The 22364-nt window shown below is 49.3% G+C and overlaps 1 protein-coding gene across 1 annotated transcript in view; it reads right to left on the reverse strand.

The window, feature by feature from the left end:
- The window catches only part of KCNK1 (potassium two pore domain channel subfamily K member 1), a 29897-nt gene extending 24098 nt beyond the window's left edge, over positions 1 to 5799 (reverse strand). The window contains exon 1 of the mRNA XM_016199877.2: positions 5444 to 5799. Coding sequence (XP_016055363.2) covers positions 5444 to 5798 — 355 coding nt within the window. The 5' untranslated portion in view covers position 5799. The remainder of the gene's footprint in view (positions 1 to 5443) is intronic.
- Between the last annotated feature and the right edge of the window lie 16565 nt (positions 5800 to 22364).

The raw sequence follows: 22364 nt of genomic DNA on the forward strand, positions 1-22364 counted from the left end.
AAAGCAAATGCTTCATGTCTTTCAGTTACAGTAATTTATAACAGTAATAGTATGTTCTGGGTGCCATAAAATAGGCATAGATAACAGAAAATTATAGTTTTGAAAAAAAATACCTTCAAAATACTACAGAACTGATGTTTTATAGACAGGGATGGGCTTATACATTAAACACTAATTTCTCCTCTCGTGGACCATTCACAGACAATTATTGTAATATAGTTCAAGGACATCGATTATTATACTGTTCTAAAACAATGAGTCCTGTTCAGGCGTAGGAAATTGTTAGATGTTACAGTAAAGATCTTAAAATTTCTGTTTCTTGTGCTCCTGTATTTGTTTTTCTGTTTCTGTTTGTACAACTAAAAAAATAAAATAATTGAGTACTTTCGTATTCGTTTGCTAGGGCGGCCATAACAAAGCCCCAGGCTGGGTTAACTAAACAAAAGAAATTCACTTTCTCACAGTTCTGGAGGCTGGAAGTCCAAAATCAAAGTGTCAGCAGGTAGGAATTCGTTCTTTCTTTGTTTTTTTTGGTTAACCCTCACATGAGGATATTTTTTCTATTGAGTTTTAGAGAAAGTGGAAGGCAGGCAGGGAGGGGAGAAGGAGAGAGAGAGACACATCGATGTGAAAGAGACAGCCGATTGGCTGCCTCCTGCATGTGCCCTGACAGGGACTGGGGACCGAACCTGCAACCCTCTGGTGCACAGGCAGATGCTCTAAGGGCTGAGCGGGTGCTCACACCGGCCAGGGCGGGTGTGAATTCTTCGAAGCCTCTCCTTGGCTTGCAGGCGGCCGCTCCTCGTTGTGTTCTCATTTTGACCTTCCTCTCTAAAGGCCCTGTCTCTGTACAGTCATGTTTTCAAGTACTACTGTTAGGACTTCAACGTGAACCTGGGGGACACAACTGAGCCCATAGCCACCTCCTACACTGTGACTCTATGCAAAGCTCAGGCTCCGAACTCGGACACATCTGGATTCAAATCGAGGCCATGTCCCTTCTACCTTTGTGACCCAGGCAGAGAAGTTGCTCAATCTGGACTTCACAGAGTCAACCTCCGCAAAGTGAGGACAATGACATCTGCACCTCATTAGTTCTTTGTAACACATGTAAACAGTGCCTGGTGCACTCAAGTGTTCAATAAATGTTTGTTTTTTAAAACACCATTTTACTGTTTTGACTTTTAAAGTATTTGCCTTTTCATGAGCTTTCAGCTACGCTTGTCTGTAGCTGTGACTTCCCTCCTTTAATCTGTTAGGGGCGTCAAGACCAGTTAATTAAATGTTACAATTAAATGTAAAGGCTCAAAATTGAAGCCAGAGGCTCCCCCGAGAATGAAGGGTGTGAACTTCAGTTCTCTCTTCTGGCTGATTGAGTTTGCTTATTTGTTTTTCCTGGAATTTCTTTCCTTGTTTTCTTTTTTAATCCCCACCCAAGGACATGCTTAGAGAGAGGAAGGGAGGGAGGGAGGGAGGGAGGGGGGGAGGGAAGGAGGGGGGAGGGAAGGAGGGAGGGGGGAGGGAGGGAGAAACATACATCTGTTGCCTCCTGTACATGCCCCAGCCAGGATCAAACCCATAACCCAGGTTTGTGCCCTGACCGGGAATTGAACCAGCAACCTTTCGGTGCACAGGACAACACTCAACCAACTGAACCACTCTGGCCAGGCTCCCTGCTGTCATTTCTGTTCCAGATATAATATATTATTTACCATACATTTCAGATAAGGTAATACCAATGTGAAGTTTGGCTCTGTCACCATTAAAAAAAAAAAAGGCAGTGTCATCAATCTGACCCAAAACTAGTGATGTCCTTTGATAAACACACTGGTCTGGGAGGCGGCTGTGGGTGGCAGTGCATGATTTCAATGTTGCACAGAACCTACAAAGGAGCGGGAAGAGCCTGACAGCTAAACAGTCTCACAGAAGGCTGTGCAACGGAAGCACTTGAACTCCTCTGACTTCGAGTCCCTGCCAAGCATTATCCTACAGCAGGGGTCAGGTCACTTTCCTGCACAGGGTTTGCAGCCATATGGTTTCCGTCACAGCTCCTCAGCTCTGCCACTGTGGCTGGAAAGCAACCAAATGACACAGAAGCGAATGGGTATGGCTTACACAAGAAAATGTTGTTAGGGGCCCTGAAATTTGATTTTCATAAAATTTTAGTGTGACAGGAGATATTCTTTTTCATCTGACATTTTTTCCAGCCATTGGAAAATATAAAAACCGTGCTTAGCTCAGGCTGCACAGGTGCAGGGGGTGGGTCGGATTTGGCCAGGAGCATAGTTTGCTCACCCCCTTCTAGTCCAAAGTTCAATAAATACTTGCTATAGGTAAGAACGGATTTTTCCTACTGAAAACAATTTGCAACAAGAATCAGCCGAGCGTCCCCATGACCACTGCCCACCTCCAACACGGCAGGAGTTCCCTACCTAAGTCAAAGGCCAGCATAAAACAAGTTTAATTAAGTCCCTTTACTGAGCACTTTAAATAAGAGTTTCAAAGCCCCTCCTCCTAAACAGGAATAAAGCTGCATCCTGGCATAAGGTAGCATGCGTCCAAGTGACAGAAACAGCGACTGAGCAAGCCACCCTGGGAAACCGCATCTACAAAGCAGCGAAAGCCAGCGGCAGCTTCATGTTCACAGGCACACACACAGTCTCTCCACCCAACATCCACCAGCGCGATGAAGCTGTGCGCAGGGGGGCGAGCAAAGGCGCAGACAGACGGTAAATGACAGGACAACCTGTTCTTAAGAACGAATGAGTTCACGAGAAATTGCATACAGCTACTAAAGATCATTTTAATGAAAATTACTTCTTACTCCACAAGTGCCACTTAGGCATTGTTTCCTTAATCCTTGAAAAAACCCCACAGTATAAAAGTGATGTGGGAAATACTTCCATCTATAGCAGCTTTACTTTTATACAGTGCTTCCCTCTGAAAGGTTCAAGAGGGCTGCACCTTCCTCCACGCCGTAATTAAGGGGAAGTAGAGAGACGTTAGGTTGTTGCTGGAAATAATCCAGCATCCTTGGCAGAGCAGAATGCACGCTGCTGAATTACCGGCCTAAGACTTCTTCCAAATAGACCGTTAAGACTTCACCCCGTTCCTTCCAGAAAGGGAAGCCTGTACTTTCTGGGATGAGAAGCCCCTGACATAATGCATCCAAGCTCCTGTGGGCACCGAGGACCACTGAGAGCAGGACCTTTGTAAAGCCCACCGCCTCTACTCTGGACAAGACGGGCTGACCCTACTGACCGCCTGGGTGACAACTATCTCTGACTTGCCATCAACAGAGCTAAAGGAGTTAAAACACACACACCCCCACACACCCACACCCACACCCCTCTATAGCATGTCTGATAGCTACCTGAAAGAGAAGCCTGAACTACAGCTCCAATTCATTTGAGTTGTCTGGTACTTTTCCAGATAATATTTTTCTAGAAATGAAGCACACTAGCTTTATTCTAAAACCCAGCCAATCCTCTGCCACAAAACCAGTGTTCTGACACCATAGAGAACATCAAATGCATCAGTAATGGGCCAGTACAAAACCAGTATTAGAATATCTTTGATTTACGATAGATTCTAAATTCTGTTAGAATTCTACCTGAATTAGCAAATTCAATTCTATCAGTGACAAAAATTCATTGATTTGCTGATTTTACAAACCAAGAGGCATACTTTTCATCTAGTTTGTCCTTAAGTGCCCCTTGCACTGGTTTCCTAAATGAACTCTTGTCTTGCATGAATACAGACTTTCTTAGGGACTACAATGCAATCTGAATACCAATAATCAGACACACATCCCCTTATGAGCTGCACCAGTGATGGGAAATCCCGCCGGGGACAGCAGACATGTCCTTTTCTGTGTAACTTTGCTCTTATTCCTGTTCTAGCTTCAAAATACCACTTAGAGAGTCTGAAAGTTATCATGCTTCACGACAGCCACCCAACCCTGTGACCCATCGTAGACCTGGAGCTCAGTGGAAACACTAGACCAGGGAACACTGATTCCCAATTTATCACAAACATGCCCAGCGGAAAGGCTGGGTGACTTCTGAGTGATCTGAGGACCAGGGCTGAGGTACAGACCATGGAAGCAGGACCGGTAGAAGGAAAACTAAAGAGTACTGTTGAAAGCTAAAAAGTGGGATAACAGGTCTGTCTTGTCTAGGGCTCCGTTTAACACAGTTTAAAAAATATCACAACACAAGCCAGACTTCTTGTTTATTTCAGGGTTAAAGCACTTCAATTTCGTCATTCACCCCAGATTTCTGAATCCAGTTTTTCTGAATCCAAGAGGGTAGAGTACTAGCACTCCTTGGCAAATAATTACCAAAACAATCCGCCAGGTTTAGCCCAAGGGAATTAAAAACAAATAAACCCTGGGAGGTGGAAAGGGGTGGGATGAAGGCAGAGTAGAAATAACAAAGTTGATTCACCTGTCAAGGTGAGGGGGTGGGGGACACAGAATTCCTGGCGGGGAGATCACAAGGCCCAGATTCCAGGACGACTCTGGCAGCTAGGAAGTGTGTGACCTTGTGCCAGCCAAGATGATTGTTCAAAGATCAGATGACTGGTCAAAGATCTGATCTGCACAAAAGGATGGACTGAGCTGGACGCTCTCAGAGACACTTTCCAGGGTCCACATACCAATTTATAAATAGTGTATCTCCACGCAGGTGAGTGCGCCTCACTAGCCCTGGGAAAACCCTGCCTTCCCGCAGCTAGTCCAGCGCAGTAACGCTGCCCCGGGCACGGGCGGGCCTGCCCGGCCACCCCGGGGCGCTCCTCTCCTGCACCTCGCGCCAGGTGAGTGGTGCAAGGTAGGCGCGCCTGGCAGTTTAAGGTGGCTTCGCACACGTAAAGTTGAAAAACTGCTGAATCAGGGTGCCCCATTTTGCCGGATCCATGGCATTCCCTCCCCCCTCCCCCTACCCAGGAGAGAAACCGGATCGGCCTGTGCGCTCAAAGGTCACCTGCGAGGTGCAGAGTGATGTCACTCGGTTACCCCACCGAAATGCCGAGGCACCGCGGAAAGGAGAGGCGCCTCCGCGAGGTGACCCTTGAGCGCATTACCGCTGGACTCCGCAGCCAGGGCCTGCGGGACGGGCCCGGGGACGGCGCGCACTCGGGACAGTTTCCCGCATCCCCGCGCCGCGCCGCGGCCGGCACCGCGTAGATTCCAACCGGACGGCTGGGTGTCGGGGACCCAGAAAAAAGGGCGCAGCCCAAGAAGCCCCTCTAGTCACCCCGGACGAAGGCTTTGGGGACCACTTCCCAAGAGTTACGGGCGGCAACACCCAAGTCACGTTCTGAGGCCACCTCGCCGGCTCCCGGCCCCTGGAGCCCGCCCTTGGCGAGTCTCCACCGAGGGGCCTGGGGAGGTGTCGGGGACGCGGGGACCCGGGTGGCCGGGGACACGTCGGGCTCCTACCGGTGGTGGAGAGCACGGTGCTGGCGAAGAAGAGCGCGGAGGTGAAGTCCCAGTTCCAGTTGCCCGAGGCGTTGCTGAGCACCGACACGCCGTAGTTGCTGGCCTCCAGCACCCGGCCCAGGAACTGCTCGAGCTGCGGCTCCGACAGGCACTCGTGCTGCTCCAGGAAGCGCCGCTTCAGCTTGCGCAGGTCCTGGCGCAGCAGGTCCTCGTAGGGCAGCTCCACCGACGAGAAGACCACGGCGCCGAAGACCAGGTAGAGCAGGTAGCCGAGCACCAGGAAGCCGAAGCACCAGGCCGAGCGGTGCCGCTCCACCAGGCGCACGCACGAGCTGCCGGCCAGGGACTGCAGCATCTTCCCGCCGCCGCCGAGCCGCGCGCCAGCCAGAGCCCGGCCGCGCCGCGCGCCGGCCCCGGCCACCGCGCCCCGCCCCCGGCCCGCCCCCGCGCCCGCGCCCCGCCCCCGGGCCCGCCCCCGGGCCCGCCCCCGAGCCCCGCCCCGCCCCCGGGCCCGCCCCCACGCACCGCCCCCGCCCCGGGGCCCGCCCCCTGCGCCCGCTCTCGGTTCCCGCCGCCCCGCCCCCGGGGCTCGCTCCCGCGCCCGCCCCCGCCCCCGGGGCCCGCCCTCGGTGCCGGACCCTGGCCCCGCTCCCGCTCTCGGTTCCCGCCGCCCCGCCCCCCGCGCCCGCCCTCGGTCCCCGCCTCGGTTCCTGCTGCGCCCCCAGCGGCCCCGCGCCCCCTGCGTCCCCCGCGCACGCCCTGTTCCCGCTCCGCCCGCAGCGCCCGGCCCGCGCCCTCAATTGGCTCGCTCCCGGGAGGTTTTTTCCTTTTTTTCCTCCTGTTTCCTGCACGACACCCAGCGGCGATGAAGTGGCGCTGACGTGGTGCAGGCTCAGGTAACCCAGGCGTCCCTGGGGACCCGGCACAAACTTGGCCGGAGCGCAGGCTCCTCTTGCTCCCGCCTGGTTCAGTAAGCGAACCGCGGCGGGGGTGTGCGTGTGTGTGTGTATGTGCACACGCATGTGTGTGTCTGAGTGTGTGCACGCGCATGTGTGACAGTGTGTCCGTGTGTGCGTGTCTGTGTGTGCGAGTGTGTACACGCGCGTGTGTGAGGGTGTGAGTGTGAGAGCGTCTCTGCACGCAGACAAGAGTGTGTGTCTGTGCATTTGTGACACTCACGGGCTACGCACTGCGGTCCAAGCCCCCGGTCCCAGCGACACCAGTTTTCCGCCTGTTTCTTCGTCTTCAAAGTCGCTGTTGCCAAATAGTGAGCGCCGGGGTGCTTCCCACCTGTGTTGCTGCCCCAGGGCTGCGCAGTGCGTACCAGTGAGCCCGGCCCAGCCTCGGCACCTGGGCTTCTGCTAGAAGTCTCCTCCCCCTCTCCCGCCCCCACCCCACAAAAAGGACCTGAAAGTAAAGGAGCGTTTTGGAAAGGCCCTATTTCTGAGCTCTAACCGGTTAAAACATGAAGAGTGAAAAGGATCCCAACATGCCACCACCAGAAGAAACTGAGCTCTGCCCAGTGGTGTTTATTTTTAGGGTGAGGAGGGTCAATGAGCCCCCCCATGGTGGGCGACAGTGACAATTGGTGCGCCTTTTGTGGAAAGGCAGTTTTGCAGTATCTTTCAAGAGCCTGGAAAGAGTTCCTGTTCTCTGACTCTCTGGTGCGTCCTAAGAAAAAGTCATCAGAGAGGCAGAGGCGAAGATTTATAGACGAGACTTTTCTTAAACAACATATGCATCTATTACACATATGAAACATATGTGTGTGTTACATGTAAGTGCTTTATAAGCCGTGCTCCTCCTACCTGTACTTCTCCATCTTTGCCAGTGTGACGTGCTGCTGAGGCCGACTCCTCCGGCACATGGCTCTGGCTCTCATGTGCCTTTCCTGCCCGTGGCCTTGTGTGCCTCGCTGTCTTTGCTCACCTCTGGGCGGTCCCTGTTCCATCTCCATCTGTGATGCAGTACCTGTCCTTGAGGGCCCCGCTTGGAGGCCATACCTCACCCTCAGCACCTCTCGTGCCCCAAGGGAATGTGGCTACTCCCTCTTCCCACACCATATAACCCTTTGAAGACCAGTTTGTGGGTACGTGTGGTTAACAGATGCACGCACAGGTGTGGTTTTATCATCATGACTCAATATACATACACATATATGGCAGCTTTAAAACACAGTTGCAGAGTCTTTGACCCTGTTCTCATCAAAAGGTAGGGTTTGTGGCCCGGCCGGCATGGCTCAGCGGTTGAGCATTGACCTAGGAATGGCAGTTCGATTCCTGGTCAGGCCACATGCCCGAGTTGTGGGCTCGATCCCTAGTCGGGGGCATGCAGGAGGCAGGCGATCAATGACTCACTCATCATTGATGTTTCTATCTCTCTCTCCCTCTCCCTTCCTCTCTCTGAAATCAATAAAGACACAACAACAACAAAAAGGTAGGGTTTATGTTTGCTACCCTTGAAACTGGCCTTGTGACTGTGTCAACCAGCAGAGCATGTCAGCCCTGACACTCGGTGATTTCAAGGCTCAATCGTGGAAGGCCAGCAGCTGCTGAAAGGTCACTACAATCTCCACTTACCTTGAGGTGATCAAGGTGGCCTGTGCTGCTCGAGAGGCCACGTAGAGGTGTTCCAGGTGACAGTCCCAGCCTTCTGACCATCCCCACTGAGGCCCTGGACGTCTTCAGCCTTCCAGACCAAGCCACCCACCTGCTGCACACCACCATGGGGCCTCTGCCAGTGCCCTGGGACAGAAGAATCTCCCAGCTGACCTTCACTTGAATGCTGCCATATGAGACGGTTGTCATTTTCAGCTGTTAAGTTTGAGGTGGCTCTTTATGTAATGATGGATAATTGAACAGCATGTACCTGGACTCTGCTGAACTTTAAACATCATATTAGGTGTTTTCTACAGAAGACTTGGCCATGCTGTCTCTTGTTTCTCTGCTCTTGGCCAGTTTTGTACTGCGACTAGGCCAGGAATTCCAAATGCTTTAAAGTCATGTTACCCTTAGACTCTAGATAGAAGCTGGTAGGAACCTAGGTCCTGCCCCTGCAGGGCAAGATCTGGAGGTGGGTAGGCTGAGGGGTGCGAGGACTTCTGAAGGAATCGCCACCGTGGAAGTGGGCTGTCTTGCTTCTCTTGCCAGCTCTGGACAGTTAGCAGTCTTAGTGACATTAGGAGTTTTTCTTCTTGGCCTTCCCTCTTGGCCTCCTCCAGGGGACATACGAGCTGGAGCTGACATCCTGCCACACCACCCCAGCGTCCCAGAGGCTTTCCCCAGCATTTCTCAGGAAACATGGGGCTATGGAAGAGAGCTCAGAGCCAAGTGCAGAGGTTCACGAGAGGGGAGCCAGGGTGGGGGAGAGGGAGCCTGGTACCTGACGGGCTGCTTTCCTTACTTGACATCATTTGGAGACACGTGACCAAGCTCTGTGAGAAACAAACCTTATGCTTGGCACAGGGTCTTGCAAGTTAAACTGACACAGATCTAATGATGTAAATGGATCACTGTTGTGCTGTATGGTAATTAGATATAAATGGAAACTGTTCATGTAAATGGGTTTAATTAACAGGGTGAGCTATGGGAACAGTGTTGTAGAGGTGGTAGTTCTACAGGAAAGACTCACTTGGGATCCCAAAGTGAAATTCACAAACACAGCATTGGGGAAACGCAGTCAGTGAGCAGCAGGTACAGAACACCAGTGTTTGTAATTCCACTCCTGGGCACATACCCCACAGCACTGAAAGCAGGAGCTCAAAGAGGTATTCACACACCTGTGTTCACAGCAGCAGCGTTCACAGTAGCCGAGGGGTGGAGACAACCCAAGTGTCTATCAGTGGATGAATGGATAAGCAAAATGGAATATTTTTCAGCCTTAAAAAGGAATGAAATTCTGACACATGCTACTATATGAATAAACTTTGAAGACATGTTAAACACCTTGCTGACCAGTCACTACTATACACATGTTTCTGTGTCCAAAAGTTGCTAACCGGTCACGAGGTAACTCCTGTCTGTATTTACATTAATTTAAGTAATTTTAAATACCTTGCTGACCAAAGTAGTTGGCTATATGGGCGAGCTCTGGCTTGAAATAGCTGGGCAGCAAGGTGTTAAGTAAACTAAACCAGTCACTAAAGGACAAGTCCACTTATATGAGGTCCCTAGAGGAGTCAAAGTCATAGAGACGGAAAGTAGAATGGATGGTGGCTGCCAGGGGCTGGGAGGGGGAGGGGGAGTTATTGTTTAATGGGCACCGATTTTCAGTTTTGCAAGGTGAAAAAGTTCAGGGGATGGGTGGTGATGATGATTTCACAACAATATGAATGTACTCAATGCCACTGAACTGTACCCTTAAAAATGACTAAGATGGTAAATTTTATGTTACTTGTATTTTACCACAATTTTAAAAAGTGAACATTTGGGTTGACAGTGGGGACACAGGCATTAAAAGTAGGCTGAAGCTGTCCCACCAGCTATTGAGCCCCAGGCCATATCCGTGATGTGGGCCCTTGAAGAAGCAGACTTCCTTCCCTTCCAGAGAGCGTTGGATGGTCCCGGTGGGGCACAGCACAAGGGATCTCAGCGACCTGGCACACCCGATGAAATACACCTGGCTGGTGATGGGACTGGACGCTCAGCTCAGAGAAACCGCACAAGTGTTCCAGTCATTTGCCTGAGGAAAGAAGACAGGGCCATCTGATAGCTGTGTGCAGAGAAGAGAAACGTGAGTTTATTTCGTACATCTTCAAAGGGCAGAGCTAGGACTAATGGGTAGAAGAAGTACAAATTAAAAATCGCTGCGGAAGAGAACATTCTAATTGTGCGGCATGACTCTCACTCTAAGGGGCTGCCTCTAGTTGAGATCCCGGCCGTGAGTGTCCGGGCAGAGGGCCATCGCACACTGGGGGGTAGACTGGAGAACATTCAGCCATGTGTCGCTTAAGGCTCTTTCCCAACCTGAGATTTTACAGGTGCCGCATTTCCAAGGTCAAGGGTCTGGGGAGGAAAGAGCTGAAGCAAGTGAAGCACAGAGGTTCCCTAAGGTGCCTCTGAGAAGCGCTGGGTTCCCGTGCAGGGACACTCAGGCTGCTCCAGCCCTGAGCCCTAACTCCCAGGCAGTGCCATGCCCGCGTGTCAGGGAGCCCACCGGAGCAGGGCCTCAGCTTCTCGGTCATCTTGTGGTGGCAGGTGTCCCTTCTGTGAGGAGCACAGGTCAGGGTCTGGTGGTAGAGCGGCAGGCACCAGATGACTCCCCTTGAGGTCCTGCTGTCCACTCAGGCCTGTGACGGACCGTGCACTCTGCCCTTGGTGGCGCTCATAGTTTCCCCGCCCTCGTCTCTTGTGCCCCCGAGTGCACTTCACCCGTGCGTGTGAGAGCCCGCCTGATCCCTGCCCGCCCCTTACTCAATATGCCCCTCCTGGGGCCAAGAGGTAGGGAGGGAAAGGAAATGAAGAAAAGGCTCTCCTGGAGGCGAGAAAGGTGAGTTATAATGAGATCCAATGGAGCAGACAGAAGGTGAAGTTTAAAACTTCAAAATGAATGGAGGAGCTGAGAGGTTCTCATGACGTCACCGCTCTGGATGCGCCCTCCCCTAGCTGCCCCATTGCTCTGGCCACAGCCAGTCATGTGACTTGGCAGCTTGGACCGGGACTGGTTATTCCATGATCTCATTACACAGTGTGCAGGGAGGAGGGGGGGGGGTATGGCCCTAACGCTGGAGAAGAGAGAGAAAGCTGGACAGCATCTTTTTTTGCCCCTGTATATCCAGCCTGGCTCCTGGTTATTGCCCGAGCTTTTGTATCCCACTCTCACCCGGATGATGGCACCCGAGCTGCGAGCTCTCTGACAACACAGCACACAACACACTGTAAACTATGTGTCTGCAGGTCCACACAGGTCAGCGGGATGGGCTCGGGTGCCAGGTGGCCTCCAGGAAGCGTTCCAGCAGAGAGTGGCCTCGTGTGGGAGGTCACGTGTTTTGCCTTATCATGAACCTACCTACTCAGAAAATTTTCAGATCAGGATGCGTGGGAATCCCCCACTCGGGCCCGTGGACCTCGAGCCAGGGCTCTCACTGAAGCCTGTGAACGCTCAGTCCTGCAGCTGCTGCGTCAGTGCCTCCCTAGACCCTATAGCAGGTGAGTTCCTCCCTAGCGCACGCCTCTTCCACTTCCACTTTCCTGTATCTCAAGGCCCAGTGCAATCCGCCTTTTAGGTCACCTTCTTTGACTATGGAACACACAAAAGCCACCTCTCCTCCCTCTGAATTTGTGCCTCACACGTTATCTGTGCGAGTCACTAGGTCCCTAACACACACCTCTGGTGTCATTGTGAGTACACGCTCTCTCTCCCCATAAGCTTGGACAGTCAGGAGGAATCCTGTGTCTCTTGGTTCTTCGTACCCTGTCAGCAGCCAGCAGTTCCTTCACGTGATATGTGTTCAGTAAATGTCTTCGATTGTCTGCTTATTAAACAATCACAGTGATGACATTTTCTCCACAGACAGTGTATTGTTTAGCGGGAAATATTTTTAGAACCACGGTCAACCTCCTGTGTTTATGGTAAATATGTGTTACTGTTTGCAATGTGAGGAAGCTGTTTTTTAGCAGAAGGACCTTCCCAGGGGGCCCTAAACAGGGAATGATTTATTTTGGTGGTGATTTTGTTCTATTGGATTCTAGAATTTTCCATATATAAAGAAGACTTTTCATGTTCTATTTAACCCAAAGGAAGAAAAGGATCCTTTATTAGACTTTTAATTTCAAATACCTGCCCTGTCCGTTATCTTAAAACTCCCTCCCTCTCTCTCTCTCTCTCTCTCTCTCTCTCTCTCTCTCTCTCTCTCTCTCTCTCTCACACACACACACACACACACACACGCGCGCGCGCAATAACCTTTTGCAGATTCTAAAAGGAGCAAGACTGTGGCCATGACTCCATCCCTGGCACGATGAACTGGGCTAGGAGGGCCCTCGAAACAAAGCCACTCAAGCCGATGACTGTCCACCCATCAGATTCACTGCAGTTACTTGAAACCCCAGCGTGGACTGAAAGGCATCAGGTGCAAGAAAGAAACCACGGGAGTGAGAAATAAGAAAGGACAAGACGCAGGAGCGAGGGCAAGCTTCAGTGACATGGCAGAGGCGGAGGCAGGCTGGGTGGACTGGGAGGTCAGTGAAAACTAAATGAAGATGTTACTTCCAGAACATTTGACTGTGAAAGGGAAGGGAAAAAACAAAAGTCAGAGGGACTTACAGAGTCCTGCCTATTATTTTAAGATGGGAGAGACGGGAGCATGACTGTGTATCTCAGGGAGGATCCAGTGGGGAAGTTGGGGCCACAGCAAGAGAAGGTAAAGAGCGGCCTGGAGGAAGCAGGCAGGACGTGGCAGAAAGCGAGGAGGGAGGTGAGTGCCTGGACGCTTCGTCCAGTCATCGATCGCTTCGTTCCCCACGTGGAGATCCAATACCTGCTGTGTAACAAGACTTGAGCGGGGCTCCTGGAATACGCTAGAGAACAAAATGACTATGTTTCTTGTCTTAAAAAACACACAACACATGTTCAAATGAGAGTCAAACACTAACTAAATGGGAAAAGTAAGGTTCAGGGAAATATAAGGCATAGCACAGGGAGGGAGGCCTGTCTGGATCTGGGGTCAGAAAGGCGCCCCTGGGTACATGCCGTTTGAGCTGAACTGAAGGATGATAGGAATTAGCTACTAAAAGAAAGGTGGCCAAGAGCCAGGTGATGTCACTCCTGTGGGATATAAAACAGAAAACAACGAATAAACTAACTAACTCATAGACACAGACAACGGTGTGGGGGTGACCAGAGGGGAAGGGGAGGTGGGGGAGGGTTAAGAGGGTAACCGGGTCAAATATAATGGTGATGGGAGGAGACGAGGCTTTGGGTGCTGAGCACATAATGCAATATACAGATGATGTATTATAAAGCGATACCGGAAACTTACGTAATGTTATTAATAACCAATGTTAACCCAATCAACTTTTTTTTTTTAAAGAAAGAGGTGGGAGCCAGGGAGGTGGCTGGAACTGATAGGAAGGCAGGCAGGGCAGACCATGCAGGAATTTGGAGGGCAGGTGGAGAATTTTGGTCTTTTCTTAGGGATCTAGGGAAGAGTTTTTAGCACACGAATTTACACTTCCAAGTGGCCACCCTGCAGTGGGATGCAAGGGTCCGAGTGGAGCAGGGGTGGGTGCTGGCAGAACCTTTGGGCTGGGAGGGAGTGTCCCAGGACAAGGATGGTTGTTTACCCCAGTGGGTGGCATTGTCGTGAGGACAGGGATCACTGTTCGGCCTCCACTGTAGCCTCAGCAGCTAGAACAGTACCTGGCACGTAGTGGGAACTGAAGAAATGCCCCGTGGAAATGATGAAGGCCTGTGAGCAGAGGTGCAGAGACTGAGCGTCCTCCAGGATTTGGGGCTGGCCTGATGGGCGAGTGGGCGCGTGGGGGTGTAGGGAGTAAGAAAGGCATTAGGTTCCTGGTTTGTGTATCAGCTTCCATGGCGGTGGTGTCATTGCTTGGTGTCAGGAACCCCGGAGGAGGGTAAGGTTTGCAAGGGAAGGTCAGGATTTCGGTTTAGGAAGAGCTGAATGTCAGGTTCTTTTCTGACATCCAAGAGAACATGTCTCTCTGGCGCTCAGAGAATTCTTGGCAGAGACACAAATCAAGGTGGGCTCTGCAATGGAAGCGAGCGAAGGTTAGTCGAGGTGTAAGGTTACCGGAGTAAAGAGGGTGAAAACATGGCTGTTGGTTGTTGGATGGGGCACCCGCATGGATGTTACGGATTTCCCAGGGGATGATAGGAGTTTAGGTGTGAGACGCAGCATAAGCCCTGAAGGCCTGGGGGTCACAGATGGAACAAAGGAAACAGGCTGAGAAGTGGTCCCCAGGTGCTGCAAAGACGCACAGGTCAAGAGAAAGGCACCAGGTCAGGTTTTCGAAGAGTTGGGTTCCACTCTCTACCGACTCTGCGGCCTGAGCAAGTCATTTAGCGTCCTTAGCCTCTTTTACTTTGTGTGCTTAACAAAAAATGACAAAGAGGAGTGATGATCGCCCATCTCCTATCTACAGCTACTGTGAGAATTGAGGAAAATAACTTTCACATACGTATGGAATTAAGCTCTATCGAAACATAAGGCAGGGCTGTAGTTAGTTTTCACAGATGGGCTCTAATAAAATCCCCAAATGTTCAGAAGATAAACCACACTTTGCAAACTGCATTGGGTTACTCAAAACGTCTTCCCGTGGAAAGTCATTCTTCAGCTAGGACTTGAAATAGCAGGTGATGGATACAGGCCTGTGTTTAAAAAAAAATTAAGAAAATATTTAAGACAAGTATTAGCTGCATAAGGTAGCCAATGAAGGTAGTGAGGGGCTGAAATGGAAGAATGGAGCAGTGAGCAGTCTCTGTGGGTGGGAGGCCCGGAGCTGTGGGGCTCTGTCAGTGAGGGATGAAAGGAAGCTGTCGTCACAGGAGGACATTATTTGAGAATGTGAAGGTGCGTTCTGGGTGGTGACAATTTCTAGGATTTACCCTTTGCCAAAGTGGAGAGAAGTAAGCCACTGGATGTGCTGTGAGTCCAGGATTGTGAATATTCACATTGAAGACACACAAGACAGTCCTGGGGCGGAGGCAGAGAAAGAGGCTTATGTGCCAGGAGCGGGAATCTTCAGGGCTTCAGGGGTGAGCAGGAGGCCAGTGGGCCGCAGAGGTGAGGCTGAAGGAAGAAGCACCGCTGCGGGGCCTGACCTCCAATTAGGGTCCTTTTACTGAAGAGAGAAATTGACGGAAGTTGAGGAAGATGCCAAGCGCTTCTCTAGCCCTGGGATGTAGTAAAATTAACAGCGTCCAGGGAGGGCCGTTGGGGATATGCCAGGAGGACCAGGCTTCAGGAGGGCAACGAGGCAGAGGGTGCTCTGTGATTGGAATTCGGAAGCAGGTGAAGGGCTTTGGTAAAGGTCCCAAAGGGTAGATGGAAAAGTTTGCACAGAAGAGGAGCAGGGGAAGTTGTAGCTACAGGAGAGGAAGCCCACAAGGAACTGCAGGTGAGGGTGGAGGGGAGAATGGATCCACAGAGGAGCCTACAATTTGCAAGGACCCTACAATTTGCAAGGACCCAGGAGATGGAGAAATGCAGCCGAGCAGAATTCACTGGTTTCAGGGTCCCAAACTGAACTGTGGGCCAAAGCAGCTTGGCTGCAGGTGCGGCTGAAACTCAAGGCTGGATGGTCCTGGCTGCGGCCGACCTGGCCCCAGGCAGTGCCTTCTGCTCACCTCCCCACTGCCCTCTACATGCCCCCGCTCACCAGAGGCAAGACACGGTGACTTTCAACCTGAGAAACAGTGTCACAGGAAGCCGAACACCAGCCTTGACCTGTCTTTGCTACTATTCCCTGGATGTAGGGTGCATGTTGGAAATTTTCATTCTAAGAATGGCCGCTAAATTTTCAGAGCACTTCTTTTTCCTTTAAAGACCTTTTACTTTTTCCCAAATAACTTCATTTTTATTTGGTGCTTTCAAGTTCGTAGATCCTTTCCTTCTAAGTCATTCATTAACTTCATCACAATAACTGTGGAAGTTTGCAGCATTATAATCGAGTTCTTACGATGAGTCAAGTCAGAATTTGGGAAATCGTTGTCAAGGGCATCTCAGTTCAGTGCCCTTTCCGTGCCTTGGGGGGGCCTGTCCCCTGAGTTGCACAGTCACAGAGGGCGCTCAGAAAGCTGCCCCAAAACATGCCGACCAAATGGTTATGATGCCCTTAGCGATATATTTAAAAATGAAACCTAAGGACTTGGTAATAATAGCTTCCCGTCACTACTGCTTTGTCCTCGTTCAAGGACTTTTGAATCACTGGAAAATAGATTTGTTCTTTGTTGAAAACCACATAACACAGATGAAATGGATTGATAATCAATAAGGAGAATGATTAGCAATGGTGGCTGCATTGGAAATGAGCATATTTGCTGTCTAAGACAACGATAGTCACTGAGAAATAAGGGTGGATGGCCTCAGTCTGGCCCTAAGGTTTTTAATCTTTCTAAGAGACAAACTGCCTTCTCAATGCAGGTTATAAATGGCAGAAACCTCCCTGAATAAACCAATCTTAGAATGTTTAGAGATCGGGGAAGGGGGGATGCTGTAGTGGTTTTCAATCTTATCCAAACAAACTTGGCCAGAATTATAAGAAAAATGTCCCAATTGTCCCTGTCTTTAAACAAAACCAATAAAGATTATGGATTTGGCATATAAATCATTATGACCATGTAATGACCCCAAAGCTGTACTTGGGCTTTACAGTAAGTATTTTACCACCTAAGATGTTCATTTGAATCATATGAAATGTTTGTTTTTGTACATAAAGTGATGGTCAAATACAAGAGTTTTATATGGCTCAAAGTAATATTTATCTAAAAAATAAGATGGTGAGAACCTGTGCTGTGATCCACACTCCTTGGTGGGAGCCTTAAAAAGTAAAAGGTTTTTTTCCTTCTTCGTCAGTCCTTCCTTCAAAACAGAGAACTGGTGAGGCCCAACCACTCCTCAGGAATCTGCCCTTGACTCGATCCTTTAGGTCGGCACTCCTGTCCCCACCCAGGCCATGCTCTTAACATCATTTCTGAGAGAACAGGGACTGAAACCTGCCTCCAAAGTCCTCAAGTCCCCAAACCCTTCCCCAAGAAATACTTAATCCAGTTACTATCAACCAGTACATTGCTGCTCTGTATTAACCAGTCACTCATAGTGATTTAAGTGGTAAATAAACATGAAAAACTGTGTTCTCTCCTTTCATTGCTTTTTCTGGAGTTAAAGGTAACAAAAACGAAGTATTTCTTTCCCCCAGTTTTATATTATATGCCATTTGTTTTGTTATTAATATGCAATTTGAAATGCTACGAATACATCCCGGGGTCAGCTAGACCATGTAATAAAAAATGCTTACACATATGTTATGCACCAAGAGACTAAGGCTGCATAGCCATGGACACATGGATGCTGAGCTTTTAAGTGTAAATTGTTCATTTTTGAAATCTCAATTCATCAGAAGCTAGGACCTACGCTCCTGTTTTACTAATCAACTGCATTGAACATTAATCTCAGTTGTCAGTGAAATTTGCCATTTTTTTTTTTTTTTTTATGCCAGCTCAACCAAATTAGGCATTTCCCTATCAAGGCATCATGAAAATACTTACAACTCATGCTGTGTTGAGTGTATCGGCTTTACTTACAGGAGATTTTCCAGGGCCCTAGCGGGTGTGGCTCAGTCGGTCCGTGCACAGAAAGGTCCCCGGTTCAATTCCCAGTCAGGGCACGTGCCCAGGTTTCTGCCTCAGTCCCCGGCAGGGAGCGTGTGGGAGGCAGCTGACTGATTTTCGTTCTCACATTGATGTTTTTCTCTCTCTCTCCCTTTCCCTTCCTCTCACTCTAAAAATCAACTTTAAAAATCTTCTAAAAAGAGAGCTTTTCCAAGAGAATAAGTTAAACATAGTGGACCCTGGACAACATTTTGCTTAGTTCAGTGTAATAAATTGGACCTGGCTTACTATTTCTAATTCCTAAATAAAGAGACAGTTGCAGTCATCCTCTTGCCTACATTTGTCTACAAAGTTAACAGAGGTAATTTATATAAAAACATAAATATTTGGCCCATCACATCACCTCAGTGTGTGTTTATAGTGCTTTCAGTAATGGTTCTGCTTACTGTCCTCTTTAACCTCAGAATGATGTACCTTCAAGATTTCCAGCAGGGTCTGGCATTCAACTTTTATAACAACGGATTAGGGGTTTTCTCTAGAAAAAGTTAGCAGGTGATGTGGGGAAAGGACAGTGTCAGGTTCCATTATGAGGACATGATGTCACAATTTAAGATGCTATTTCTTGGTTTTTAGACGGCACCGGGATTTGAGTGGGGCCCTGTTACTGTTACATTCCCAGCTCTTTTCCTACATATGGGACACAGATGTAGTTCTATTACAACTAAAAAAAAACGAACTGGAAGGCAGTGGTAAACTGTAATCCCCATGGCAACCCAGCAGGCTGCCTAGGGGGAGACACAGTCATATTACCACGGCACCTCCTATACAGCGAGGCAGGCCTAGGGAGCTGGCTCTGGGAAGAGTAACAGGAAAGCCCGGGCTCGGTCGCTCACCCAGAACTTTCTGCGAGCTCCCTGGGGTCAGGGCAAGCTCCAAGGGAGGTTATGGGTTAAAATAAATAAATAAAAAGAGGACAGCTTCCTGCCCCTAGGGATTTCCCCCATAGTTCACTTAATGACAGATTCCCTGATGTCTTTGCAGTCTTCCACTTACTGAATCAGCCCACCTATGTTCTGCAAGCCCACAGCCAGGCTGGGAGCTCAGAGAACAGACTGAGCCACGCCCTGTCCCCGAGAGAAAGGACCGCCTGCCCCGGGGCATTATGTCACTAGGTCCCAAAGGGGTTTTGATCTTTTACTGTCTCTGAACCTGTCCCTTCAGGGGAAGGAGGAGGTGGAGCCTCGCTCGTCTTTCTGTGCCCAGCGTCCAGCGTTGTGCCTGATACTGGGGAGGGCTCGGGAAGGGGGTGACGAAGGAGCGAACCCCTTTCTCCACAAAGTCAAGGGTCCCTCGGCGCACACGTCTCATTACCCAGGCGCTGCGCCAGCACCATGCAGAACTGAAAGCTTTCTCTGGCCTTTAAAGTAGCTGCTCTTAATAATAAATCGATAACTATTCCCAAATATTAGCAAGTCTTTAACCACGATCGTCATTTATTATGTGAAACAACTCATTTTCTTAGGAACAGTTATTAAGACTGGAAATCATAGAAACCAGAAGAAATATGATTATAACTCTAATTTAATCTCATAATTGTCCTTCAATGATCGCTTACTAATGAGCTAATCAGTTTTGCTTTGGTCAAATACTGCCAGGTTCAAGAAATTAGACCCCAAGCTTCTGAACATGGATAAATCTATAAAAACAACCTTCTGCTGTAGAGAAATCATATTGATTTTTTAAACTGTAAAAATGTTACCTTTATATAGTTATCAGGTTATTCTGCAAATTTAATGGAGCGCTGTTAATAAAGTATGTGATACTTAAGTCCATAGCCGAGTGAGTATGTGGAAAGGTGTGTTGGTGGTTTTCTCTCTCTTGCAAACGTGGGCCACGTCTTAGAGGACAAGCAGCACTTCAGAGGAGCTGCCAACCCACGTGTCTGGCAGGACGTGGGCACTGGCAGAGGGTGAACGAGCGGAGCTGATGGTTTCCCCCCAGGGACCAAGGCACCAGGACCTCAGGAAACACGGTTCGCCTCCCAACACGTCTGCATTGCTCTGATGGGCAAACTCCGAGGAGAGAAAGAGAAAGGAACAGCCCGGGGACACCCGCGTCAGGTGACAGAGTCAAGGCTGAATACGAATCCTGTCAAATTTCCCCTTTTATGCTCCCACTGGATCAGTTGCCTTCCTTCCGTTTCCTTTGAAAGGTGCACAGCCACGCCTCTGGCATGGAAATGAAATCGGGGCTAGTGTGGTGTCACTTGTTGAGAAGTGGAACACAGCCTTTGAGGCTCTAACTCGGCCTTTTATTTTAAAATTTTTATGTTATATAACACCCCCCACAGGGCCTGATGCGGAACCCAGAAATCAGGCACATTAATATTTCTTCAGTGAAATGCATAAATATTTGCACCAATGGGATAAAGATGAAGAGTAGCCTCTGTTAGTTAAGATCAGATTTTGTTGCCAAATGAGACATGAAAATGCTGAGTCTTCAGATCACTTTTGACTTGGAATTGCAAGTAAAGCACTAGCGGCTCCCACCTCTCGTGTTCCCTTACCCGCCGCCGCTGGGGCACATGACTCAGTCCTCTGGAGCTTTGCCTGGGGAATTCACCAGAACGGTAAAGGGGCCATATTACCAAAGGTCAGTGATGAGGAGGTGGTTACTCAGCCAAGGGACAGGGAAGGCAGATGGCAGAGGCGCCAGCATACGCCAAGGCTCCGAGGTAAACAGAGGGTGCTTTTGAGAAACTGGAAGTAGTTCTCTGGGGCTGGAGCTAAGGATGGATGCAGGGACAGGAGCGACTGAGGATGGAAGGAAGGGCGGGGCAGAAGAAAAGGCCGGCAAAGTAGAGGCCGTGGCCTTGGCTAGTCTGGAGAGTGTCAGGGAGCCACGGACAGGTTTTAAGTAGCCAGGGAACATGCTGCGATCTGGTGTTTTGAAAATCCTCTGGAGATGTCCCATGAATTGCATCTCAAGGAGAGACTTTATTATTATTATTCTCTTCGTTTTAACTTTAGCAAGGGACAGACCATTTGAGGACATAAAAGAGATTACTGCTTTCCCCTCAATACTTGCCTTCCCTGTCTCCCTTAGCAATAGGCTCCGAGGACAGCTGGAAAATGACTGATCTCCAGTCTCCCATGCCTAGGCTTTGTGGTGTTAAAAAGTAATCATAATTAGACCTTAAAATAATGTTTATTAGTCCATTAGGTATACACGTTCAGTGTAAGACCTGTCCTACGAATCGCCCTGTGATTGGCTGGGAAAGAAGCTCCCTGTGCTCAGCAGGCCTAAGGGGGGAGCTTCCTTGTACTTTGCAGGGAAGGGAAACGGCACCAATTTCAGAAAGACTATTGGAAGAGGTGATCATATATATATATACACATATATATACATCAGCGTCTGCCCAATAAAACATTAAGAATTTGTCATTTTGTTGCAACTTTTTCTAAGTACTGACACTAACACTGGTTTACTGTGATCATGTGACTAACTCTGGTCAATGGGGGGGGGCTTGTCCTTCCCTCCCTCCTGCCCCCTGGGAGGTGGAGGGTGAACCCCAGGAGGAGCCCCGGGCCCCAGGGCTGGGCAGATGCCGCATCACTCCCAGAATACTTATTTCTGGACTTCTTTTATGTAGGAGAAAAGTAAAGTTTATCTTGTTTAAGCCACGTTTGTTTTGCACTGTTGTGTGTAGTCAAGTCTAATCCTAAGCAGTGTGGGAGTTACTGTCATTTGAGGCTCTGGTGGTAAAGACGCCAGCTCCTTTGCTGTAAACACTGTGAGTTTGGAAAATTTCAAAAATGTAGGCTCTTCAGTTGTACAAACATGAGGCAAATATACATTTGTTGTTTGAAGAAAAAATCATGTCACCTCTTTGGATTGCAGTAAGATTGAGGTAACGGTGCCAGGAACACAGCATAAAGGCAATCATTTTCCCTTCACTTCTATACCTTTGATATTCAGATAGAAGTTTAGGTAATCCATTGATGATTTACCCCCTGTGAAAATCAAAATTTTCATTGAGTCTGGTTAAAGAGAATTGCTTGTATCTGAATGAATTTTTAAACAGTGTACACACTGGGCTGTGTGTTTTGTTTGCTTGGGGCTGGGTTTTTATTATTTTTAATTGTGGTAAAAACACTATATTTACCACTGATCATTTCTCTTTTTTTGTAGGTGTGTAAAAGTATCCTTTTTATTTTTCAACTACAGTTTACTTTCAGTTTTATTCTGTCTGGAAGAGACCTCAAGGTGACCTCTGTGTCTTTACGTTGAGGTGACCCGGGGACTCCTACCTTGAAGTAACCTAAGTACCTCACTGTTCCCTTGCATCCTAAAAAAAGCCACACGCAGAAACAAATGCTGACTGAGCCAGTCTCTGGGCTCACCGCTCTCAGCTACAGGGCTTTGGGATTGAGCCAGATCATCTTCAAAGTTCTCTTCAGCTGTAATTTTTATTTTAACACAAGATAGCGTCGGGACAAAGTGGATGGTTCACACAGCAGTTCTGTAAGAGTATGAAAGAGAGGTCCCCATGCTGGGGCTGTCCTTCTGGCTCTGTGGGGATGTCACCGGCGTAAGAATGCGGCCAGGGCCCCCCTGGTCCTACATCCGA

This window comes from Miniopterus natalensis, chromosome 21, assembly GCF_054644295.1.
Source record: "Miniopterus natalensis isolate mMinNat1 chromosome 21, mMinNat1.hap1, whole genome shotgun sequence".
Lineage (NCBI taxonomy): Eukaryota > Metazoa > Chordata > Mammalia > Chiroptera > Miniopteridae > Miniopterus > Miniopterus natalensis.